At 43.0% G+C, this 21035-nt stretch overlaps 1 protein-coding gene across 1 annotated transcript in view; it reads right to left on the bottom strand.

Moving 5' to 3' along the window:
* The window catches only part of NCK2 (NCK adaptor protein 2), a 36508-nt gene extending 16600 nt beyond the window's left edge, over positions 1-19908 (bottom strand). Inside the window, exons 1-3 of the mRNA XM_073614787.1 lie at positions 19693-19908; positions 16851-16946; positions 11077-11318 (exon numbers count right to left, since the gene is read on the bottom strand). Coding sequence (XP_073470888.1) covers positions 11077-11302 — 226 coding nt within the window. The 5' untranslated portion in view covers positions 11303-11318; positions 16851-16946; positions 19693-19908. The remainder of the gene's footprint in view (positions 1-11076; positions 11319-16850; positions 16947-19692) is intronic.
* Positions 19909-21035: the final 1127 nt, after the last annotated feature.

The raw sequence follows: 21035 nt of genomic DNA, 5'->3' as shown, positions 1-21035 counted from the left end.
TGTTGTGTGGGATGAGTTGAGTTAGGCCCCTTTTACACTTATACGACTTCAAAGTAGCGCGATTTTGCCGCGATTTGGGAGCAGTACTACTTTGTACGACTTTGCCACATTTTTGGCATTAGCAAATGAAAACATACAGTAGTTGGTATGAATCATAAGGGGGAACTCCACGCCAAGTTTTAAATAAAAAAACTGGCGTGGGTTCCCCCCCAGGGGCATACCAGGCCCTTAGGTCTGGTATGGATTGTAAGGGGAACCCCCTACGCCGAAAAATCGGCATGGGGGTCCCCCCAAAATCCATACTAGACCCTTATCCGAGCACGCAGCCCGGCCGATCAGGAATGGGGGTGGGGGCGAGCGAGCGCCCCCCCCCTCCTGGACCGTACCAGGCCGCATGCCCTCAACATGGGGGGGTGGGTGCTTTGGGGCATGGGGGGCGCCCTATGGGCCCCCCCACCCCAAAGCACCTTGTCCCCATGTTGATGAGGACAAGGGCCTCTTCCCGACAACCCTGGCCGTTGGTTGTCGGGGTCTGTGGGTGGGGGGCTTATCGGAATCCGGGAGCCCCCAGATCCCGGCCCCCCACCCTATGTGAACGAGTATGGGGTACATGATACCCCTACCCATTCACCTAGGGGAAAAAAGTGTCAATAAAAAACACAGTACACAGGTTTTAAAGTAATTTATTAGGCAGCTCCGGGGTCTTCTACCGACTTCGGGGGTCTCTCCGGCGTCTCCTCCCGGTGTCCTGATCTTCTGCAGCTCAATTGCTAGCGGTGGCCCGGACTTCTGCCTTCTTCTTTTCTTCCAGAGATGTTGACACGACGCTCTCTCCAGCTGGAATGGTCTCTGAACGCTCCGCAATAGACTTATATAGGCGGTGACCCCGCCCCCTTATGCCGTCACAGTCCCTGGGCATGCTGGGACTGTGACGTTTTAGGAGGCGTGGTCACCGGGTGAGGACCACGCCCCCTTATGACGGCACAGTCCCAGCATGCCCCGGGACAGTGACCTCATAAGGGGCGGGGTCACCGCCTATATAAGTCTGTTGCTGAGCGTTCAGAGACCATTTCAGCTGGAGAGAGCGTCGTGTCAACATCTCTGGAAGAAAAGAAGAAGGCAGAAGTCCGGGCCACCGCTAGCAATTGAGCTGCAGAAGATAACGGAGGAGCCGGCAGAAGATCAGGACAGCGGGAGGAGACGCCGGAGAGACCCCCGAAGTCGGAGGACCCCCGAAGTCGGAAGAGGACCCCAGAGCTGCCTAATAAATTACTTTAAAAACCTGTGTACTGTGTTTTTTATTGACACATTTTTCCCTAGGTGAATGGGTAGGGGTACCATGTACCCCATACTCATTCACATAGGGTGGGGGGCCGGGATCTGGGGGCCCTCTTATTAAAGGGGGCTCCGGGATTCCGATAAGCCCCACGCCCGCAGACCCCGACAACCAACGGCCAGGGTTGTCGGGAAGAGGCCCTTGTCCTCATCAACATGGGGACAAGGTGCTTTGGGGTGGGGGGGGACCGCTGGGTGCCCCCCTATGCCCCAAAGCACCCACCCCCCATGTTGAGGGCATGCGGCCTGGTACGGTCCAGGAGGGGGGGGGAGCGCTCGCTCGTCCCCACCCCCATTCCTGACCGGCCGGGCTGTGTGCTCGGATAAGGGTCTGGTATGGATTTTGGGGGGGACCCCATGCCGATATTTCAGCGTAGGGGGGGGTTCCCCTTTGATCCATACCAGACCTAAGGGCCTGGTATGCCCCTGGGGGGAACCCACGCCGGTTTTTTCATTTTAAACTTGGCGCGGCGTTCCCCCTCATGATTCATACCAGACAGCTGTCAGCACTGCCTGTCGCTCATCGCGAAAGGAAAAAAAGTCGTACTGAAATCGTGTCTATATTATTCAGGCACGGTTTGCATGCTACTTGAGGGTTTAACATTGAGGTCTATGGAGTACAACTCGCATAGAAGTTGGACCAAAGTAGTGCAGGGACTACTTTCAAGTCGGCACTACTTAAAGTCGTGCCAATATGAATGGTAGTCATTGAAAATCATGGAGAATGACTTGTCATACGATTTTGCAGTACAAAATCGTGGGACAAGTCGTATAAGTGTGAAAGGGGCCTAAGTAAAATTTAGTTGCTAGTTGGAGGCGAAATAAACTTGCCAAGCGAGATCAGTTTTCAGGGATTGTTTAAAGGCAGATTAGGAGATAAACATTCCCCCCCCCCCCCCCCCCACCGCAAGGGGTTGCAGTAGGGAGTTCCAGACAAAGGAAGAGGCTCTGGGGAAGTTCAGAACAGGGCACAAGCATGAGAGGAGGAGACAATGACGTTCGAGAGCAGGAGGTCTCGGGAAAAGCGAACTGGACAGTTTGGTTAATATTTTGATATGTGGTTGGTGATGTAGTTGGGAGCAGAGTTGTGGATGGCTTTGTAATAAATTGTTAATATTTTACATTTTATTAGTTGGGCGGGGCGATTGGAAGCCAGTGGAGAGATTGGGAGAGAGGAATAGCAGACACTGAGTGGTTGGTAAGGTGGATGAGTTTGGCAGCAACATTCATGATAAACTGAAGGCGGAATAGCTGATGCAGAGGTAGGTCAATGAGTTAGGGAAGAGATAAAAAGAGTTCTATCCAGCATGAATTAGGCAGGCCATAGGCAGTGTGAATTTCTTTCCTGCAACCACGGGTTGCAGGAAAGAAATGCACACGATTCCCCCATTAACTGAGACATTGTATTATCCCGGCGGGGTGGAGGGGAGCCATCAACGCCCAGAGAAGATCATGATTATTGCTAGCAGCCGCTAGTGATCTTTGCAAGTAAAATCTGGCATGCTTGTACCAAAGTTGATTGATCAACCTGGTACATTCAGCCTGCCCATACACAGTTTGAAACGGCCAGTTTAGCAGGAACTGGCCAAGATTCAAACGTCTAAGGCAGGCCTTTTTAGAACATGATCATAAACAGATGGAACAGATGGGCGAGTCCTCTGTCCCTCAATGAACACGAAGAATAAGACATTTATGGCCAGTTCACACCATAGAAACGCAGTCCGGATGCGTTCCAGATGCTTTTCTGCATGAGCATTTTTGATGCAGTCCAGTGCATTTTTCCCCCTCTTTTTTCTTAACCTTAAATAAGGACATGTGTGTTCCAGTGCGTTTTTGATGCATTTTACAGCGTTCCAGTACAGTCCAGTGCAGGAAAAATGCAGCATGTTCTACTTTTTTCTGGAACTGTAACGCACTGGAACTGACTGCACTGGTGTGAACTATGCCATTGAAAAACATAACTACTTTCCATGCGTTTTTAATGCAGAAAAAAAAAAAAAGGCACTGGACTGCATGTGGTGTGAACTGGCCCTAAATGTGAATACAAAAATCCCCTTTAACTGCTTCAGCTGCTGAATGACCGGGCCATTTTTTGCAATTTGGCACTGCACCGATTTAATTGACAATTGCGCGGTCGTGTGATGCTGCACCCAAACAAAATTGACATCCTTTTTTTCCCCACAAATAGAGCTTTCTTTTGGTGGTATTTGATAGCCTCTGCGGTTTTTATTTTTTGCGCTATAAACAAAAAAAGAGCAACAATTTTGAAAAAAAAAAAACACAATATTTTATACTTTTTTGCTATAATAAATATCCCCATTTTTTTTTTTTTTTAAAAAGCTATTTTTTTTTCTCAGTTTAGGCCGATATGTATTCGCCTACATTTTTTTTTTTTTTATCAAAAATATCGCAATAAGCGTATATTGATTGGTTTGCGTAAAAGTTATGGCGTCTACAAAATTAAATAGGGGATAGATTTATAGCATTTTTAGTATTTTTTTTTTTTTTTACTGGTAATGGCGGCGATCTGCGATTTTTTTTTTATCAGGACTGCGACATTATGGCGGAACATCGGACACATTTTTGGGACCACTGGCATTTATACAGTGACCAGTGCTATAAAAATGCACTGATTACTGTAAAAATGTAACTGGCAGGGAAGGGGTTAACACTAGGGGGTGATCAAGGGGTTAACTGTGTTCCCTAGTACGTGTTTCTAACTGAAGGGGGAGGGGGGGGACCGACTAGAGTAAATGACGGATCCTGGTTCCTAGCTAATAGGAACACACGATCTGTCACTCCTCGCAGAACAGAACAGTGAAGTGTGTGTTTACACACACTCGTCCCTGTTCTGACTCTCGTGCTTGCGATTGCTCGTGGCCGGCGGTCATAGCGACCATCGGCCACGGGCATCCGCACCCCCGCTGTGCACCCCTCGCCTGATATCCCGAGAGCCGACATATAGCTACGACGGTTTGCGGGATCGTGCCGACCTGCCGCAGTAAAATGACGGCGGCTGGTTGGCAATCGGTTAATGGTCCATTGAGGGACAGAAGAATTCAGATATTGTCTAGATGTCCAAAAGCAGTCTAACTGAGGGGGTCAGAAACAGTATTGGAGCGTGCCTTTAGCCCAAAAGCCACCCAAGTCTTAACCCATGTAAGAATCTTGAAATTGTACTAAAGTAAACTATAGGCATTTGTATATATTTTTTTGTGCATTTTCAAGGGAGGGCTATAACCCGTTTTGTTTTTGCCATTGGAGAGATTTGCCTTTCTTTCCTGTCCCATAGCCAACACATGTAGAGAAAAATCCCTAAAAAAATGGGGACAAGCCACAGAAGAAAAAAAAAAAAAAAAAATCGACCCCATGAGAGAACCTAGGACAAAATAGATCCTGGCACTCAAAGCCTTTAGACCCCTGGCTCCCTAGGATCAAGGGATGTGTGAATTCTGTGTCCAAAGAGATTATCTGGCCAGACAACTAATTTCGCCAAGCAAGACTCATCAGGGAATCCACCATATAACTCAGGTATTTGAATCCCACAAACTCATCATGATTGAAAGAGTAGGATAAAAGGAAGCATCTACACAAGGGTAGGCAGGAGATGAACATGTTACGCTAGCCCCAGACTCGTGTGATGGGAACAACTGGATAAAACTGAGACTGAAGCTAAAACATCCTCTCTGGTAAGCAACAGGTGCCTCTGGGTAACCTCCGGAGGGATCCTGCCGAAGCACAAACCTGACCTAAAGCCACAGAACTAGGAATGCTTACGATCCCTTTGATCTAACCAGCATCTGTGGAACCAGAAACAAGAACCATAGCAGTACAGCTGCCTGATTAACTGCTTAAGGACTGCCACACGTACATATACTGCGACAGGGCAGCCATTAAGCACAAAATCACATACCTGTACGTGATTTTGTCTTCTGGTCTTAGGCGCACGTGCGCCGCCGGAGACCCGCTCCTGCTGTGATTGGACACAGTGGGAGCCAATCAGCGGGTCCGGCAGGCCAGATGTCCGCCAGGAACCCGCGATTGAGGCAGAACGGCTATGTAAACAAGGCAGATCGCAGTTCTGCTAGTAAGGAAGACAGAGATCTTGTGTTTCTGCTAAGCAGTAACACGGATCTCTGTCTTCCTACAGCTAAACAATACCCCACACAGCAAGAAAGCACTCCCAGGGAACACAGTTAATCCTTTGATCGCCCCCGATGTTAACCCCTTCCCTGCCAGTGTCATTAGTACAGTGACCGTGCATTTTTTTTTTTTTTTAGCACTGATCACTGTATTATTGTCACTGGTCTCCAAAAAGTGTCACTTAGTGTCAGATTTGTCCGCAGCAATGTCGCAGAAAAATCGCTGACCACCGCCTTACTAGTGAAAAAAAAATGTAGAAAAAAAAAAAAAAAATTCTATAAATCCCATATATTTTTGCAGACGCTATAACCTTTTCGCCACCATTACTAATAAGGAAAAAATTAATAATAAAAATGCCATAAAATGATCCCCTATTTTGTAGACGCTTTTGCGCAAACCAATCAATATACGCTTATTGAGATTTTTTTTTTTTTTACCAAAAACACGTAACAGAATATATATTGACCTAAACTGATGAAGAAATTTGATTTTTCATTTTTTTTATAAGATAGGTTTTATAGCAGAAAGTAAAAAAAAAAAATGTATTTAATTTTTTCAAAATTGTTGGTCTTTTTTTGTTTACAGCGCAAAAAATGAAAACTGCATGGGTGATCAAATACCACCAAAAGAAAGCTCTATTTGTAGGAAAAAAAGGACATCCATTTTATTTGGGTACAGCGTTGCACGACTGCGCAATTGTCAGGATCGCAAAAAAAATGGCTTGGTCAGGATGTGGGGTGAACCTTCCGGAGCTGAAGTGGTTAAAGGTAAACCAGGGAAAAAAAGGTCCTTCTTCAAGGAGAATGAAAATCAGCCAAGGAAAGAGGGCTTAACACCAGGTGGACCAGTCTCCTGAAGTCATTAAAACATTCCTTGTTCCTGACAAAGGATACCTGCAGAAGGGGACTAGTGTGTTCTGCTTGATGACAATCTGGGGAGGTCCTGGGCCCTTCATGGACTATCTTTACTTGCCATGCAAAGGCAAGGAAAGTCAAAGGGATGGAAAAAAAAAAAAATTATATTCACCTAGCATCAGTGAAAAACCACATCAGCAAATCTAGATACAGGTAGCTAAACTTGGATTTAAAAACAAAAAACAAAAAACCTCTACTTTTCTGTGAAAGTCAACCTACCCTTCACCTTCTCCCACCTCGAAAAGCTCCCTATTGATCAGTGAGGCTTACCACTGCATTAATGCCCATCTAAGCTGAAACTCCCTCTTCCCTCCCCACCTCTGTACAACCAACAGAAATGTCCACATCATGCAGGCATCCATGAACATCCAAAGAAAGGACCCTGCTCTTTTACAGGAGTCAATATGCCGATTATTATCAAGGAAACCACTGGTTATGCCCTTTTTTATTTAACCACAGAAACTAATGCCAAACACCCACAGGTATAATCTTAATCGGGCACTAATAATGAAATAAACACTGCAATTGCAAGCCCAGAGAAGAGAACCCAGCTGTGAATTGTAGGGATCGACCAATATTGTTTTTCCGGTGCAGATACTTCGGCCACCTCTCCTGCTGATAGCCGATATTTTGTACATTTAAACTTTTCAAAAACAACAATTTTATGCACAAATCTGGCATAAACTGAACATGTAAATGTTTATTAAAATTAGACATTAAGGGCTAGTTCTTTACTCCATACCTGCATGAAAACTGATGGGAGAAAAAACACAGATTTCAAAACTGAATTCTGTCTGCAGTGCACCATGGTGTGATGAATGAGATCTAAAAGAAAACTGGGAAAAATAAAGTGCTTGAAAGTGCTCCGTTGCTGCTTGGCAGGGACTGAATGGTGGAAATGGACTGCGGACCTCTTCAGCATGCCAATTATATCTATGAAAGATCTCTGGCTTGACAGATCATAATTTACGACAAGTTGCAGGGTGTGTGCCATGCAACTGAAGTCTGACACTTCAGCAAGCCTCATTCCTTTCCCCATGTTTGTACCGCTGTCACGATGCACAAGCATCACTCGGTCTTTGTTTATTTTTTTTTTATCTTATGTTCACTCTTCAGTGGGTACCTTGTCTCAGCTATGGACATCAACCGATGAAATCCAGAGTCAGACACCATTGTAAATGGCTGGTTATCCAGAACCATCTGTGATTGCTTTGTCCAGCTGTTGAGATCTTCCATCTGAATTTAGCCACTTAGCTTTTTTTCTGAAACATAGCTTTTATTGTCGTTTGGTGGGATTGTGGTATTTCACTGTGATTCAGTTTGTTTTCACTTTGCTTAATTATATAATTCAACATGATGAACTCTTAGATGGGCCCAAAGATTAGACGTATTTTTGGTTTTTGCAGTTGTTGATCGCATGCTTACATTGTTTGTGCACGTGTTGCATACTGCTGCTTTTCCTGGAGATGGCTGAGACGAGAAAAAGTCCCAGACAACATTTTTATTTTTTCTCTCTGCATCCATCAGCATTGAAATTTGAAAGAGTAAGGTTAAAAATGTCTGGCACCCTGCTGTGGGTGGATGGATGGGTGGATGGATGGGTGGGTGGGTGGGTGGCGCCTGGCTGGCACTTTGCTGTGTGGGTGGCGCCTTGCTGGCACCTTGCTGTGTGGGTGGCGCCTTGCTGGCACCTTGCTGTGTGGGAGCCTCGCCTGGCTGGCACCTTGCTGTGTGGGAGCCTCGCCTGGCTGGCACCTTGCTGTGTGGGAGCCTCGCCTGGCTGGCACCTTGCTGTGTGGGAGCCTCGCCTGGCTGGCACCTTGCTGTGTGGGAGCCTCGCCTGGCTGGCACCTTGCTGTGTGGGAGCCTCGCCTGGCTGGCACCTTGCTGTGTGGGAGCCTCGCCTGGCTGGCACCTTGCTGTGTGGGAGGCGCCTGCCTGGCACCTTGCTGTGTGGGAGGCACCTGCCTGGCACCTTGCTGTGTGGGAGGCACCTGCCTGGCACCTTGCTGTGGGTGGTGCCTTGCTGGCCTCAGTGGCCTGGCACCATGCTATGGGTGGGTGGCTGCTGGCTGGACTGGCACCTTGCTGTGGGTGGGTGGCTTCTGGCTGGCCTGGCACCTTGCTGTGGGTGGGTAGTGGCTGGCTGCAGTGGTGTGGCTCCTTACTGTGAGTGGCTGGCCAGCGTGTCTGTCTAAGTGTCGAGGCGAGGGAAGTCTGTCAGACTCAGAGCTTTAGGACCAGTGCGCGGAGTCGTAATGACGTTGTGTGCGTGTGCCCCTGCGCACTGGGTCTGCAGGCTTCTGGGCCCCAAAAAGATGGCCGCGGCGACCAATATCGGTCTAGTTTGTGACCGATACAGATTTTTCAGAAAATGCTGATATCGACCTGCAATAATCAGCTGTCCCGATAATTGGTCGATCCCTAGTGAATTGCACAAACCCAAGGACGTCCAGGTTTGTAATCAACATGCCTCTCCTACTGATCTAGGAAGGAATGGGGAAGGGATTGAAGGAACAAGCTTACCGGCCCTTTTTACATCCTGCACATTCTTCCCTACCCGTGACAGAGCCTCTTGAAAGCGTATTTGATCCCAAACCCAAAAAATGTTATATGTTGCAGCTTCCCAGTCCCTTGATTAGGTGCCTAAATTAGTTTTCTTGTTTCAGTATTTTTAATTTTATTTTCACATGGTAATCCTGTAACACACTTCCTTTCCCTATTTGGCTATGTTGACTCTTCAGATGTATCTTGCGAGAGCTATGGTTGCCACCCAGGTCTGCCTTTGTTCATCTCCATTATATGATAAGAGTACTAGTTTACAGAACAAAGGTAATAGTTTTTACTTTTACTTAATCTCACAAAAAGTGGCAAGGACACCACATTTCTGTAAAGAATAGGTATTTTCTGTACTAGCTGAAAATGTTCTTAGCTTGAAAAAGGAAAACCTAAAACAGTCACCATATCCCAGAACTGATATGCTGCAAAATATTACATTTTTGTTCTTGGGTTTAATTAAGTGTTGAACATTGTTATCAGTGTTGTTCACACTAAATGATGATACATGATATAATTGTATGTAGACCAGGAAGGGAGTTGCAATTTATATACAGTAGTTAGAGGACCATGTGCATGTAATCATGTTTAATAACCCCTTGCCACCCAGTGTACGCAGATATGCAGCCTCGGCTTTAGGGGGTTATACCGGGATGATGCCCTCAGCTGCAGGCATCATCCCGGTACCGTTTTTTAGAGCGGGCGAACGGCTATCCAGCCGCTCGGTTGTTATGGGAGGAGACGTCCCCCCTTCCGTGGCTTTTACCAGGCCTCCCGTCCCACCGGGAGACCCGATCTTCCACTTCCGGCGGCTAGAGGCAGACTGTCACGAAGCCGGAAACGACTTCGTTCCAGTCTTCGCTCTGTAAACACGGAAATGAGGTCACAATGTCACTTCCTGTTTACTCGGCTGCCAATGGCGCCGGTTTTTAAAAAATATACAGTATACAGAATTGTCGTTTTCGGCGATCTGTATACTTTGAAGTGCAAAGGAGGGACAGCAATAAAAGTGATCAAGGAAAAAAAAAAAAAAAAAAAAAAAAAAAAACAAACAATGTAAAAAAATTAAAATAAATGAAATTTAAAAAAAAAAAAAAAAATTTTTTTAAAGCGTCCCCGTCCCCGCGCAGCAAAGAAAACGCATACGGAAATCACGCCCGCATATGTAAACGGTGTTTAAATCACACATATGAGATATCGTCATGATCATCAGAGCGAGAGCAATAATTCTAGCACTAGACCTCCTTTGTAACTTTAACCTGGTAAACATTATTTTTTTTTTTTTTAAATGTCGCCTATGGAAATTTTTAGGTACTGTAGTTTGTCGCCATTCCACGAGTGTACGCAATTTTAAAGCGTGACATGTTTGGTATCTATTTACTCGATGTAACATCATCTTTCACATTATACAAAAAAATTGGGCTAACTTTACTGTTTTGTCTTTTTAAAATTCATGAAAGTGTCTTTTTCCCCAAAAAGTTGCATTTAAAAGACCGCTGCACAAATAACGTGTGACATTAAACATTGCAACAATCGCCATTTTATTCTCTAGATTCTCTGCTAAAAATATATACCTAATGTTTGGGGGTTCTAAGTAATTTTCTAGCAAAAAATACAGATTTTAACTTATAAACACCAAATGTCAGAAATAGGCTTAGTCATCATGAAAGGGTTAAAATGCCACCACTTCAAAAAAAATCCACATTTTACAATCAAAACCAAGTGACTGCACCTGTCATAAAATTGCTCTTGCCATCTTGTAATTCATCTGATAAAGTCAAATTGAAATCGAAGACATTTAAAACACTGGGCAATTAAGATAGGTAACCTTGGTGCTCAAGATACTATGTAGATAAAGAAAGTGATTATTGTTTCAGTTTTTAAACACTCATGTTGCATGAGTCCAAATTCTATTGGAAAGGAATCCTCTAATGAAATAAATGAGAAATGACCAAACTATGTGAGGAGACCTAAAAAAAGGATACTATAACTTCCTTAAAACAAACTTTAATAATGCTAGTTATTACTTAACACCAAAGATAAAGACAAAATACGTATTAGGTTGATATACACAAATTATGGTTAAGGAACCAAGTGAACAACTAAAAAAATAAAAATAAATTCTTACCTAGAGTGTCCTTCAAGTTCTTAACCAATGAACCCTTTTTTAAGCTATTTTTCCGCTCAACATAATTAGATGGGACATATCCTGTCTTATTGGATGTATTTCGCACCCTCCACCATGTTTTAGAGTCATCCAATAGCCATAGGCGTTCATTTTTCTTGATATCAAGTTCTTGGTCCTGTTGTGCCATATAATCCCATTTGGCAATAACAATGACCTCTTCTGTCATTTTTCATGGAGTCAACCTGTCAACAAAGCACATCAACTAGTCAGTGTTTTTAAGATGGCTTCTGTAAGGAAGACATGCAACATTTTACAACAGTGCATTGAGAGGCACAGCAGAACACTTGTTTTACTTTTTATTTAAACTGTGCAATAAGCTGAAATGCCCATCACATCGCCCACTACAAATAAAATGGATCGTTGCACACAGGGGTGTTGCTAGGGGGTGGCTATTGGGGCTATAGCCCCGAATCTGGGGCCCATAGCCCCGAGTTTCTTGCCACAGGGTGCCTACCTAACCAGCGGGTTGCAGCTGCTGCGGCAGGTGGGCTGGCTGCATGAGAGAGGCGGAGGAGAGGAAAGAAGCGAGCTCTTCACAGCCAGGCCTCTTCACTTTGGGAGCGAGGTGTGGTGAGCAGCAGAGAGATGACATAATCTCTCACTGTCCACCACAAATCGGCGCTCTTCCGCCCTCACAGCACAGTCATCGTGGAGCTCCACTTTGCAGCCAGACCCCCTTGCTTCAATGTCGGAGGTGCGATGGGGAGCAGCGAGATGACATCTCTCACTGCCTACCCCGCATCACCGCTCTCCTGCTCTCACTAAATGGACCAGTGCTGTCAGCCTGCCACCAATGCAGCGTCAATGCACATTTGGTGGCACTGGCTGGCATGGCAAGTGACAATCCACATCAGTTGGCAAGCGACAACCCAAATCTGGTGGCCGGAGACGTGGCAAGTGATAATCCACAAATGGTGGCAGGTGAAAGTGGCAAGTGACAATCCACCTCTGGTGGCAGGTGACATGACAAGTGACAATCCACATCTAGTGGCAGGTGAGGGTGGCAAGTAACACGCTGCATCTGGTGACAGGCGACGGTGGCAAGTGACATGCTGCATCTGGTGGCAGGAGATGTGGCAAGTGACACGCCCAGGGCTCCCACTAATTCTGCAGTTTAGTGAGTTGAACCACTTCATTATATATTAGAATTTAACAATAGAAATAATGAACTTCAATCACCCTGACACCATATCAACCATTATGCCATGATGATTGATGCGCCAACACCAGCCATCGCCCGTGAAAATTTGCTTACCACTGGTCCCCCCCCTGCGGGCATGCAAAAAGGTTGGTGACCGCTGCTAAAGGCTCTAGCCCCAGATCTTTTGCAGACCTAGCAACTCCCCTGGTTGCACACACACTAAATGGGTACCATTTGATGTGCAGGCAGCATACATATATCCAAAAAGTTTGAAGCTGATTAGGTCTCTTATTTTCTCTCCTACTCACATGCTTCAATAGTTATATTATCAGTCTTGTGCAGCCTGGTTAACTTATAGGACTGTCCGGTCAGCCTCTAGTCTAAGCAGGCAGGGAATCAAAGGAAGCCAATTTGAAGCTATTATTGTATAATATTAATGTTTATATTTCGGGTTTCATAAATTACACAATTTTTTTTTCAAATACCCCCCCCCCCCCCCCCCTTCCTGAACTGTATAAGCCTCCTGGTGTATGAACATAATATATCTCAGGAGTCTGCAGCAATTTGATACTGGCAAGCTTTTGAGAACACACCCCCCTTTGGGCGCCTCCCCTATAACTCCATCCCACTCTGGGAGTCCTGAGGTTTGTAGCAACCAATGAAAAGTAAGGCCTCATACACACTTAAGCTCAAAACGCTGCTTTTACAGATGTGGGGGGAGGTGTTAGCTTTTGAGCCTAAAACAGGTTTCATGTCCTGAAATGTGCTTTAGCATTGGGCACATTCCCGTGTTAATACATTCTGTTAGCCATTAGAATGCCAGACGCATAAATGCGCATGCAAAAACACTGCTTTTTAATGTGTTTTTGCTATGGCTTTCTTTTGTAAGAGAAAAAAACGCATCAATACAATATAGTGTGCATGAAGCCCAACATGGAGAGTTTAGGGAGGGTCGCCTGTGACCTGTACTCCAAGATATGAAATTTACAAGCAAGTCAAAATTGATCTCATCTTAAAGTGTTACTAAACCCAGGACCCTGCACTCACTATATCTGGTCTCCCACAGTACACAGAACATGGAAACTATTGGCAATTATTTTAGTAAATATAAACTGCTACATACCTTTTCTCATCAGCAGTTAGAGCAGTCTTGTGACTTCTATCAGTGTCTGTTTAAAGTTTATAGGAGGAATTTTCATTCTGCACTGACTGTACTATCAGGCTGCAGGATCCCTGACCCTCTTGTCTGGACAGTGCCGATTGGCCCTGTGCTGACCACATGCACGCTCCCAAGGAAAAAAAAATATCTCTAGCTATACACACCAAACTGAGCATGTGCAGCTTGTCCCCTAGCCTCTGTTCTATCAGGATATGGATTGGGGCCTGGGGAATAAGGAGAGGATCAGGGAAGACAGGATCAAACAGCCTTTTTAAACAATGCAGAGGATTAACCCCTTAGGTCCCACAGCGAGTATAACAAGCATTACTGCATATGCAGACTGATTTTACTATTGCAGGTTTAGTAACACCTTTAATCATACAGTACATAACATGGGCAACTTATAATACAATGGCATTCTCCTAAACAATGAATACATGGGTGGACAACAACTAGGCAACCGAACTGTACCAACGGGTCCAAAAAAAAACAAGAGATAAAAAAAAGCCCAGATTCAGAGTGCCACTGCAAGAACCTTGTGGCCGAAATCAGCAAATGATTGAACATGCACCTGGTAAAATTTGGAAAAAGTATGAACAGTATATGTGAACAGGCACATACACAAATTGTTGTAAATCCTACACTGTTCACCTGATTTGGATGTAAATACCCTCAAATTAAAGCTGAAAGTCTGCAGTTAAAGCACATCTTGTTCCGTTCATTTCAAATCCATTGTGGTGGTGTATAGAGCCAAAAAGATTAGAATTGTGTCGATGTCCCAACATTTATGGACCTGACTGTAATATGGAAGATTGAGGGGACATTTGGAGATCAGGGTTATATGGAGCAATTGATCTGGAGATTATATCCCAATGCACTAGTTGACCTTTATTAAGTTAGGGGTCACTGGATTGCTGGTGAGAATTTGCGTTTTTTTTTTTTTTACACAGAGGCTGGTTGAGTGGCACAATCGGGAGCAATATCTATTGGCACACAGAAGATTTCATGGTGGTGGATTTTTTATGCACACGAAAGCCTAGTACACACGATGAGATCATCAGATGAATGACTGTCCGTTTTTTGGGGGTTTTTTTGCCTCCTAGTCTCCATACCGAATGCGAATAGGTTACTAAAGTATAAAAATTCTCATATGACAGAAAAGAAAAAAAAAAAAAAAAAAATCAGAAGTGCTGTAATGTATTTTTGGATGAAAACTGTACTGATTAAATGAAAATTGTATGATCTGGTATCGTACGAGAAAAATTTTCGGGTTTGTCCCTTCGCAAAATTTCAGAAGACAGCTGTGTACCAATGATCAGATTATTGTACGATCACATTGAAAGTGGAATTTTTCATCCGGTTTTCTCATTGTGTGTACGAGGCTTTAGGAATGACTAAGGACTTTATTATGGCTTAAAGTGGGTGTAAACCCGCTTCATGAAATTTGAGCTGGGCACATATCTGTAGTGTTTTATCTTTCTTCAAAGCACTATGTCTCGTAGCTGTCTCCTGCTCCATTCTTCTGTTACCAGCCTGATAAACTCCTGACAAGTTCTGTGTCACATATGATAAAAGCAGCCCGAGTTTTGTGTTGGGGAGGATGCTATAAATAGATTAGCAGAGCCCTGGACAATTCAACTAACAGAGCTGAAAGTCTCTACCTATGTGTGCCTTTCCTCCTAACAGCTGTTTTGGCTGTATTCCCAGGCTTTACTGCAGTGTTGAACAAGAAGAGAAAATCGAATACTATGTGCGCATTCTAAACAGTATATAAAGTGGAAGACAGCAGATATATATGTAAAACTTATGTAGGGAGATTTGTTTCATACCTGTGTATCACCTGAGGCAACACTTCACTGGGTATATGTGAGAGTTTAACCATTTATTTGTATAGAAGAATATCCTTTTTTCTTTAGGGCTGTGTTCACACCTATGCGAATTGGATGCAAGTTTCTCAGCATCCAATTCGCATAGCAGGAGAATGTGACTGGCTCCTAATGGAGTTGGTTCACATATCTACACAGAAATGCTGTGAGTCTTTGGCTCCGTTTCAGGGCCGAATTCAGGCAAAGATTAGGCCCCGATTTGTCCCTGAATCCATTGCAGTGTGAACCGAGCCTTATATGCCCATTTGTCCAGTAGCTTAAATTTTTCATCCTTTAACCACTTCAGCACCCCGGAAGATTTGGCTGCTCAATGACCAGGCCATTTTTTGCGATATGGCACTGCATAGCTTTAACTGACAATTGCGCAGTCGTGCGACGCTGTACCCAAACAAAATTGACGTCCTTTTTTCCCCACAAATAGAGCTTTCTTTTGGTGGTATTTGATCACCTCTGCGGTTTTTATTTTTTGCACTATAAAACAAAAGAGCGACAATTTTGAAAAAAAACACAATATCTTTTACTTTTTGCTTTAATAAATATCCAACTTTTTTTTCAAAAAGAATATTTTTTTCCCCTCAGTTTAGGCAGATATGTATTCTACATATTTTTGGTAAAAAAAAAAAAAACGCAATTAGCGTATATTGATTGGTTTGCGCAAAAGTTATAGCGTCTACAAAATAGGGGATAGATTTATGACATTTTTATTATTTATTTTTTTTACTAGTAATGGCGGCGATCTGCGATTTTTATTGGGACTGCGATATTGCGGCGGACAACTTGGACACTTCTGACACATTTTTGGGACCATTGACAATTATACAGCGATCAGTGTTATAAAAATGCACTGATTACTGTATAAATGTCATTGGCAGGGAAGGGGTTAACACGAGGAGGTGATCAAGGGGTTAACTATGTTCCCTCACTGTGTTCTAACTGAAGGGGGGAGGGGACTTACTAGGGAAGAGAGTGATCGGTGTTCATACTGTGTATGATCACATGATCAGTCTCTTCTCCCCTGAAAGAACCGGGATCTGAGTGTTTACACACACAGATCCCGGTTCTCGCTCAGTCACGAGCGATCGCGGGTGCCCGGCGGTCATCGCACATGCCGGGGACTCGCAACTAGTGGCCACAATGGGAAGCGATGTAAGGTAATGTCGATTTGCCCAGCCAAGCCAACCTGCCGAAGTAAAACTGCAGCGGCTGGTCGGCAAGTGGTTAATACATTCTATGCAAATTCCCAAAGTAATGAAGTGTTCTGAGATTTGCTGTTTTGATAGCCACAAGCATGCAGAGCAACAAGTCACAAATCAAAGTCACAAAAACAAGTGGCATGTTTATATGTACACTGAGGTTAGGCATATTGCTGTACCACTCATTCCACATACACACAATCCTGATTATTAGGAAATAAAGTATTTGTACCCCTTATTTGTGCAATAGACCTCAGGAAGCATTGCATATGGGAGATGTTGTTGCTAAAGTGGTATTAAACCCAAAGCCAAAAATGTAATATATTGCAACTTACCAATCATTAGATGTGGTATCTGCATTAGTATTCTTTTTAGGCTGTTTTCGCCTAAAGATCTGGCCAACACACCTCCTGAATTAGAGTGCCTTCATTCTGAATGAATAAAAAAATAAATAAAGAATCACTTGCGTAAAAGGTTTAAAAAACAAACAAAAAAAATGATACACTTGTAGGAGAGCTTGTTCTTTTGAAAAATATCAGACTGGGAAAGAAAGCCTAATAAAGCCATCACAGCTAAGAAAAAAAATAAAATATATATATATATATATATATATATATATATATATATATATATATATATATATATATATATATATATATATATATATATATAATTTTGGATGCAGCTGCTTCAAGAAGAAAAAAAAAACATAAGTGCATAGAAAAGTGTATAGGTGTATAGTCACATAAAACATATTTTGTATAGTATAGCGTGGCAACGAACATATTGTCACTTACTGTGTCAATCTGGTATTCTCATCATCCAGAGAAAGCCATGTGTACCTCCTCACAGTATCTGATTAATGTCAAAGTCTCTGTACTCGTCATTCTATCAGAGACCGTCTAGTTATTTAGTGATTAATTATGTCATAAACTCATATTGCGAAACAGGTATGTCATAAAGATCCATAGACATATGAGAATACAAGTAGAAAGGTGAGGGGGGCTAAGGGGGTAGCTTTGGATATTTTAAAGATGATCAAATAAACGAAAGAGTGAGGGGGGGTTATCTGAACAGCCTTAAGTATTGGGGTGAGGAAAGGGCTAGGGGAGGGGGTTATAATTCTGCCTTCCTCTCTCGCCACAGCTTGTGGTGGGTATTTCAAGTCATTTTTTGCTTGCATTCGTTTGTCGTGATGAAATGTAGCCAGGACCAAAATTTTCCAGAAAAAAAAACAAAAACAAAACTAGTGGGTTCTGAGAGGAGTTTTTCAGCTGTTTTCAGCTGTAAAAGCGTTCTAACGTCAAAAAACGCTAATGAAGGCCGATAAAACAAAAAAAAAATATGCAAAAAAAAAAAAGGAAAAAGCTGACGTGGAAAAACGCTATTACAGAAACGTTGAAAAACTCACTGCAAAGCTACTGACGTTTATATAATGTTATTTTAACGTCCAGTGTGCATGAGGCCTTAAACTGTACAACTCAATTGAAAAAACAAACTGAAATCATTAGGGGGGCATTAGTGGTTGCTGAAGTGTGCACACCCTCTTATGACTGGGGATGTAGCCGTGTTCAGAATTAAGCAAATCACATTCAAACTCAGTACAGTACACACCTATCATTTAGAGTGCCTCTGATTAACCCCAAATAAAGTTCAGCTGTTCTAGTAGGTCTTTCCTGACATTTTCTTAGTCGCATCCTACAGCAAAAGCCATGGTCCTCAGAGAGCTTCCAAAGTATCAGAGGGAACCCATTATTAAAAGGCATCAGTCAGGAGAAGGGTACAAAAGAATTTCCAAGGCATTAGATATACCATGGAACACAGTGAAGACAGTATCAAGTGGAGAAAATATGGCACAACAGTAACATTACCAAGAACTGGACGTCCCTCCAAAATTGATGAAAAGACAAGAAAACTGGTCAGGGACGCTGCCAAGAGGCCTACAGAAACATTAAAGGAGCAGCAGGAATATCTGGCAAGTACAGGCTATGTGGTATATGTGACAACAATCTCCCATATTCTTCATATGTCTGGGCTATGGGGTAGAGTGGCAAGATGGAAGCCTTTTCTTATGAAGAAAAACATCCAAGCCTGGCTAAATTGTGCAAAAACACATCTGAAGTCTCCCAAAAGGCATGTGGGAAAATGTGTTATGGTCTAATGAAACCAAGGTTGAACTTTTTGGCCATAATTTCAAAAGATATGTTTGGCGCAAAAACAACACTGCACATCACCAAAAGAACACCATACCCACAGAGAAGCATGGTGGAGGCAGGATCTTGCTTTGGGGCTGTTTTTCTTCAGCTGGAACAGGGGCCTTAGTCAAGGTAGAGGGAATTATAAACAGTTCCAAATACCAGTCAATATTGGCACAAAACCTTCAGGCTTCTGCTAGAAAGTTAGACATGAAGAGGAACTTCATCTTCCAGCATGACAACGACCCAAAGCATACATCCAAATCAACAATGGCATGGCTTCACCAGAAGACGAAATAAAGTTTTAGAATGGCCCAGCCAGAGCCTAGACCTGAATCCCATTGAAAATCTGTAGGGTGATCTGAAGAGGGCTGAGTACAGGAGATGCCCTCGTAACCTGACAGATTTGGAGTGTTTTTGCAAAGAAGAGTGGGCAAATATTGCCAAGTCAAAACGTGCCATGCTGATAGACTCATACCCAAAAAGACTGAGTGCTGTAAATAAATAAAAAGGCGCTTCAAAAAAGAATTAGTTTAAGGGTGTGCACATTTATGCAACCTAAAAAAGATTTCAGTTTGTTGTTCAACTGAGCTGTACAGTTTATAGGTCATATTAAAAAGTGAAAAAAAGTTCTGAAATGATTTATCTTTGTCTCATTTTTTTTACATCACAGAAACCTGACATTTTAACAGGAGTGTGTAGTCTTTATATCCACTATAAGGACACTAGCCATAAACCAACACTAACTGGAAGTGGGAGGGACCAATTAGGAGATAATTTGGCAGCTGATTTTTTGTTGCCAGTGTCCACTCACCTCAAGGTAGCTTAATATAATCCAGTTAAAGACAAATTATTCTGTGTCCTGTACTGTAGGACTAGGAAAAATGTTTTGACTGGAGGAGAGTTTTCAGTGCAATCATCTGGTTCTACTAAAAGATACATTTAAAACTGATTTGTTAGATACTGTAAATAGTATAAATACCTGAATTTAACTTGATTTCTGCCTTTTGTAATCCACTTAACAGCAGCAATAGAAGAAGAAATGGCAGTGTTTGAGGCAAATTAGGCGTCCTGCATTCACCCGTGCTAACAAGGTATATGCTAACAGGAGGAGCAAAGAGTTAATCTCATCAGTCTGTTGCTGCTCATTCACAGGCTAGGGGCCAGGAGGTGACGGTGACTGGGCTGTGTTGCTTACCTGCAGCAAAGAAAAGTCAAGTAAAATAACTGCTGTGCAGCAAAGGCAGTGTTACTCAGGACTGTATGAAAAAAATAAAAATATTTTGGTAGGTAATGCAACTTATGTGTATGTCTTTCAAACACTTAGCTTTTACCTGGAAAGGCTGGAATGAAACATTTTTTATTTTGGATAGGGCAAGGGAGGGGTATAACCCATCAGATTTTTTTTTTTTTGCTATCTGTGTCCCATTTCAGAGATTTTTCTTCCCTTCCTGCTCCATATTCAAAACAGGAAACGAGAGGAAATCCCTGCAAATTAAGGGAATCCCTTGGGGACCACCCCAACCCCCCCCCACCAGAACGTGTGTCACCATTGAACGAGTTTCCCTCTTTTACTCATCTGGGAACAACCCAAAATTTGAAATTTTCTTGCACCTTCAATGATAATGGTAAATGGGGCAAATAGAGAGGGTGAACCTCCTCAACAGGGCACAGGCAGCAATAAAAACTGACAAGGGTTCTAATCCCCCTCCACCCCATTAAAAAAAGGTTTTGCCTTTAGTTATACTTTAGCTTTCACATAGCACAACATTTCCAGCAGATACCACAAGGAGCAATTTCACATTAAAACTTTTATGATCTGAAGATAGAGTCACAGACCGATCACAAGCATTAATTCAACTTTGTTTCTTTACTTTGCATTTGTTAATTATAGGAGACATAATTCAGAGGTAACTAAATCAGCAGCATGAAAACAGCAAAAGTGGAACTCTTTAACGAGCTGACCACTAAATTACACAACAAAATAAATACAGACTAACAGTATTTACAGGTGAAAATAGTAAGAATAAACCTGCGCTGTGGAGTAAGTATTACTAAGTGAAAAATAAAAAAATAATTTTTTTTTAAAATGAATTCAAAATGTATGTGTGTATATGTTTGCGCACACACACACAATGTATATATACAATGAGGCTGCAGCTATAGTGTGAGGTAAGTACCCCAAAAAAACTGACCAAAAGAAATTATAATAATTTCTTTTGGTCAGTATTTACAGGTATATACCGTATTTATCAGCGTATAACACGCACCCAAAGTTTAGGAGGGAATTTTAAGGAAAAAACTTTTTTTTAAATGCCCATCATT

Source organism: Aquarana catesbeiana, linkage group LG02 (genome assembly GCF_042186555.1).
Source record: "Aquarana catesbeiana isolate 2022-GZ linkage group LG02, ASM4218655v1, whole genome shotgun sequence".
Taxonomy (NCBI): domain Eukaryota; kingdom Metazoa; phylum Chordata; class Amphibia; order Anura; family Ranidae; genus Aquarana; species Aquarana catesbeiana.
The sequence above is the reverse complement of the archived record's forward strand: the minus strand, read 5'-3'. Positions and strand labels throughout refer to the sequence as shown.